Source organism: Exserohilum turcica, assembly GCF_000359705.1.
Source record: "Exserohilum turcica Et28A unplaced genomic scaffold SETTUscaffold_4, whole genome shotgun sequence".
NCBI classification, from domain to species: domain Eukaryota; kingdom Fungi; phylum Ascomycota; class Dothideomycetes; order Pleosporales; family Pleosporaceae; genus Exserohilum; species Exserohilum turcicum.
Window position 1 is genome coordinate 2,018,531 of NW_007360247.1, and position 5,634 is coordinate 2,024,164.

The 5,634-nt window shown below is 48.7% G+C and overlaps 2 protein-coding genes across 2 annotated transcripts; both read left to right on the forward strand.

Moving 5' to 3' along the window:
* Window positions 1–844: 844 nt before the first annotated feature.
* Window positions 845–1,333, forward strand: SETTUDRAFT_33239 (uncharacterized protein; the record flags this gene model as incomplete). The annotated part of the gene is made up of 1 exon (XM_008029924.1): window positions 845–1,333. The coding sequence occupies one exon, from the start codon at window positions 845–847 to the stop codon at window positions 1,331–1,333; it is 489 nt and encodes a 162-aa protein (XP_008028115.1).
* A 2,309-nt stretch (window positions 1,334–3,642) lies between these two features.
* SETTUDRAFT_21596 (uncharacterized protein) lies at window positions 3,643–4,014 on the forward strand (the record flags this gene model as incomplete). The annotated part of the gene is made up of 1 exon (XM_008029848.1): window positions 3,643–4,014. The coding sequence occupies one exon, from the start codon at window positions 3,643–3,645 to the stop codon at window positions 4,012–4,014; it is 372 nt and encodes a 123-aa protein (XP_008028039.1).
* Window positions 4,015–5,634: the final 1,620 nt, after the last annotated feature.

Here is a 5,634-nt window from a genome sequence, read left to right on the forward strand (position 1 = left end):
GCGTCGGCGGTGGATTGTTCGTTCAGACACGTTGTAGACAGCAGCAGCGCGACGATTACTTTATATTTAATAGAGATTAATAGAAGAAATAGCAAGCTAAATATCTACTTTATTTAAAGCTAATTAAGTAGCGCTACGTTGAGCCATTGTTCGTTGAGATAGGAGAGGTGCGCAGGTTTGGTGGGGTGCGGCGCTCGCTTACCTGCGGCGCTCGCTTGCCACATACGTTAATAGTCCGGGGTTGCCAAGCCGCCAACACGCCTCGGTCCGCCCGCAGTCCCTCGTCTACACTGGCAGCCCTGTCTAACCCGCCAACTGTCTGCAAGCCAAGTCTCGCTGCTTTCAGGTATCCTATATAAAGACGTTGACTTGCTGTACAGCCCACGGAACCTCACGGAACCCTGCCTCGACCACGGACACCCGTCTCAACCCGAACCATCTCCCCAGCCCACTCGCACATGGCCAGGTCCAGGCCCTCGACGTTTTCCTCTGGCTGGTCTGCATGAATTACGACCAGAAGCCATGCATACCCCTCGGACGCAGCAGGAAACATGACAGGAAAGGCTGATTACTTTCTGGAGTCCAGATGGAACGTCAACCAGTGCCCGTAACGCTCGCGACTCCACAGTGCCACGAGCTGCGTCTGGAAATTGCGCTCTTCCCATTCTTCTGAGAGCGGCATGGATACGTAACCTGACCGTTTGCTTCTTCCCAGATAGGATGCGCGGTCATAGTCATTGCAAAAACACGCTTCACCAAATGCTGGATATTATCGCGACCCTGGATCGTCGGTGACTTGAACTACAACTCAAAGTCACTAACCGCTTCTGTCTCGGCCTGTGCCATGAATTTGTATCCTGCTCAAATCGCAGTCACGTGGTGGAAATCCGGCACGGCTGTAAACACGGTCGAACGAGAAAACTTGACCAATGCGTTTTGGACTGTTTGGTTTCCAGGCATGCGCTTTGTTGATATGGCCAAGATTTTGTGCCTCAATAGAAAGCCAGCAATCACTCACCTCAATCAATCAGAAAGCTCTGCTAAATGCGTGCATCTTAATAGCAACTTCGGCGTCCAGCCCGAGTGCATGATCGAAGCCCAGCCCTCGGTCACCTACCACACTCATGCTATGCCCCTCGTCAACGATGAACTGAGCATTCCCAGCTGGAAGCACCTCTTTTGCGACTTGCACGAGATCCCTCAGGGGACACATTCGCCCTCCATGCTGCAGAAACTTTCAACAACGACGAGAACGCATTTCTTCCCCTACTTGACAAGTGGCTGCATACTCCATACCGAAACCAAGGCCTCACAAACGCATCCAAATCATTGAGGATGAAGATAACTTTTGCGCTAGCCAGCGAATGCGACATTCCATTCATACTGCTGACAAGAACGAGCTCGTAGACGACGGCATCGCCAGCTCGGGAGCTCCCTTCAAAATATGCTTAGTTTCCATCACAACCAGTGCTAACAATTAGCGCGGCCTCAATTCCATAGTACCCTGCGATTTCTTGCTCATCTACTCGATGTAGTCGTATCTACCATCCATTATACGAGAACCGCCAGCCCCAAGTCGTACTTTGGGATTGTGAGCTAGTCCCTGTTCAAAAGCCTCGTGCAAGGGACCGCTAGCACTGAGACAGAAGGAGTCGTTGGAGTAAAAATCGACAGTAGCTCTTGCTTTCCAGGAATTCTGCGGGGACAAGAGCTTCCCGTCGGTGTAAACTTCATCGAAGAATACTGGGTTCAAGTTTTACTTGGATCCACGTGTAAAGCTAATGGTCTCTCCGCCGCACGTCAACAGCCTCATCCAAATTACGGTAGAAAACTGGTGCGGCGCGCATTGTGTGTACACGCGGCTTCTGGCTGGATATCCATCGACTGAAAATAACTGACGACATGTTCTGCTGAACGAACGGGTACCCTATAATGAGAGTCGCGCAATATGAGCTAGCACAAAAAGCATCCTACGCCTGGCAAAGTTGCCTATAAACACGAATCACAACCGCTTGGGTGGCAAATGAGGACCAGGAAATTTGCTTTCCAATTACCGAGATCTAGAAAAGGCCCTCATATCATGTGAAGAGGCCTGGGTGATTCTAGATACGATGCGTGTTGGCCACTATGTCCATTCCAGCCTGACTGGCGTCTAAACCCAAGACCTGTCACTGAGTGGTGGTCAGCATCCCATACAAAGGAACAGGCCGTACCAGACAGCCCAATCAAGCCACCGATTTTTGGCATGATCTCCACCGTCAGTCGATAAGGCATTGGATCGGCGCCAGAATAGTCTCTTTACTAGCTTGCTTCAGACCCTAGAAAATCAAGTCAAGGCATAAACTGATATCAGGTTCCGGTGGTTAGTACCATGCTCTCGATCAGGCGCCTCAGGCTATTTCCTGGATGATGACTCGGCAAACCTGGACAGCCCTTCTTTTCCGTGCCCAAGAAGGAAGTGGAGAGGCTCGACCCTCAACAATGAATGTACCATGCTAGAGGTCGCCCGCGAGTGTTTCGAAGATGGAGGAGGAATGGTCTGGAGAGTGGAGAAGATCGGTTGCTACATTGGCAACTTGGGTGCAGATTGGCTTGAGATCCTTGGACAAGAGACCGAGAATTTCGAACACTACTGGATTTCTGGTTACGGGAGTTTCTCACTTTCCAACCGCATTTCGTATGAGATGAATCTTCAGAGACCCAGGTATGATGAATTCTTTACTTCATTTCTTTGTTCCTAACAATCTATCTAGCATAAAAATTCGAATATCTTGCTCTGCATCAATGGTCGCGCTGCATGAAGTCTGTGTAGCGTGCTCAATGACCCTAGATGAGAATTCATTTACTTCGCTCTGATTATACTTTCCAAAGCAGTATTCACTCTCTGGACAAATATCTGCAAGCAATACTCGCCGAAGACTTGCCAGACTGAAACACTGAAAGATACTGTTCCAAGGCTGGGAAAAAGAGTCAACTCAATCTCACCGAGTTTGCCCAGCCGCTCTGTACTGTCGTTCAGATTACATCGGTAGACACTTTGCGCTCGCTTGGGATAGATCCAGATGCTTTATAGGCTACTCGAGTGGTGAAATCGCAGGTGCCCATGCTGCCAGGGCTTTGAGTGCCGGTGCTTGGTATGGGTGTTGCTAAGACAGAAAGCTTCGTGCTGCTAAATATCAGAATCGCATGCGACCGTTCTACTTCGAAGTACCAAGATGACGCCCAAGGATACTCCTCCACCACCATACAGATGTCATTTCCATCCTCCATCTCGACAACCCCTTTTTGAAAAAAAAATTGCAGATAAGCCATATCACGATTTCCAGAACTTTGTAGCCAATTTCAACAACTCTGGTGTGTTCTGGGTTACAAAGCCGTGTCACAGCCGAGCCCAGGATCCGCGCTTCGCTCAAGTCATTAGCCCTGACCGAATGATTCTGTCCGAAGTCTTGATCGAATTTGCCACTTGTGAGATTGATAACGCGGAGAGTTCGCTCACACTCATTGACTAGGCATTCGAGAAGGTCAGCAAGCGCGGTCGTGATGATGTGCTGCGTCCGGAGTTTGAACTCGCTGTCGAAAAAGGTTTAATCCGTATTGTGCAGTACTTTCTTGGTGGTGAATGACGCGTTTATTCAAGAGATGGAGGGCGAGCGCATACACATCGTAACAGAAGCACCAGGCAGACCAAACACGCTCCACTGGGTCCGCGAGGTTGAACCCGAAACGCATGCTGCTGGCGTCCACTTCAAGGACATGCTGATTAGCATGAAGCTCGTCGATCATGTTGGACGGTCCCATGGCCTTGAAAGCGCTGGCATTGTTCGCCGAGTTGGTGTCAAAGTCGAGGAGTTGAAGCCTGGAAATCGTGTTGCGGCTATACAGTGCGATATGATGTTGAAGCTACTCATTGTCCACGAGATCATAGGCGTCAAGATCGCGGATTCACTCAGCTCTATTATCGTCGGCAAATACAGCATCCCTCGACACAGGATCTTCAACTCTTGCAACTAATTGTTCGTAGAGAGCGTGCATTGCGAAACCCACGGCAGAGGCGTCGACCAATTTCTCAACACCCTCCATGAACAGCTCCTCCACAAGACGGGGAAGTGGGTTGCACCTGTTGATAAACTCATTGAGGTCGCGAAGCGTGGACTGATCGGTTACGGACGTCTCGATCTGGAGCCGTTTGAAGCCAAATGAAGTTACTACTGTGTGAAAGTTGATGCGTTCTGCGATAATAGTAGTTCGCGTTTGAAAGAGTAAGTCATGTCTTTTCGAATTGGTATTCTGTCGTTAAGTAACACCAGTCTAGTCAGATGAACAAGACTCTACAATGTCTCCGGCAAGATCTGATCAATCCTATTACTATTGCTCAAGACTTCAACGCCTCGTCTGTCACCGAAGCATCCAAGTATCTGCTCTCAGGCACTCACATCCGACGTGTTGGCATCCGTATTCGCGACGTATGTAGCACGCTAGTCGACTCTGGAAAAACAAAGTTAGCAACCCACCCCGAGAACTTCAGCTCAATCCCCCAAGGCTGTTATCGCCTATTCGGCGGTTTTCAGAGGTCTCGGTCGTGCAGTCTCCACATACATGGCTCGCGACTTGGTCTATCTAGGGCGTGGCGCCGGCCAAAGCCCACACGGACCAAGTCTTTATCAGCGAACTGAAAAAGCATGGGCATCAACGCGCTCACTGTCCGCAGTAAACACGACAGATCTACAAGACGTAAGTAAGTATTCGCGTGGTGTCGCCAAGGCCCGCACACCGCTCAAGCGCCGTCCTCCCACTACAAGTAAGTCAGTATACGAAGGGAGGACCTCGTATTCGGCGAGTCTCCGCCTATTATCCACGTGTGTTTTTTTTTGGGATTATCATTGCCATCTCCGAATGTAAATGGGATATTCAAATTCCTCAGTCTACACGCTAAAAGTGCCAAGGGTTAAAAGTGAGCTTGGAAGGTTTACTTGTAGATTATATGAATCTTATTATTATTATTATTATTCCATTAGAGTCTATCTGCAGTCAGTGACTATGTAAGACTTTGGCCAGAGGCCGTTCTAGGTACAATTTGTTTAAAGTGAGAGTGTTCTCTGTATAGTACTGCTATTGTGCTGCGGTTTAGTCGCTTCTAGCTGCGCTTAAAGCAGACTCTAGTTGCTGAAGAGCAGTTTAGTAAACAGGAAGAGATGTTAGACAGCAGGGCTATCTTCCAGCGAGCTCTTTTAGGGCTAAGGAAAGTAACTTAAGAAAGTTTGTTAGTTATTATTAGTTTTAGGTAGTGTCTCTCTGTTCTCGCTTATTTTTAGTTATCTTGTTCTTGGCCTAGATGCCAGCCTCTAGTCCCTACTCTAGTTTTAGCAATAAAAGCTAAAGTCGCCTCTCTGCCTTTGCTAGTGTGGAGGAGTAGTTAGATTGTTAGGTAGTTCTCGCGAAGAGTTGCTTTTAGCGCTTGCCTTTCTGTGTTGTAGTGCCAGCAGTATAGGAGAAGGTGATCTGGTGTCTGTACTCTCCCACAATCGCAGAGGTTTAAGTTTCTCTTTTTCACTCTCTCTAGATAGGCGTTAAAGTATCCGTGGCCTAGCTTGAGAGAGAAGAAGGCGCTAGAGATTTCCCTTGGTGTACCTC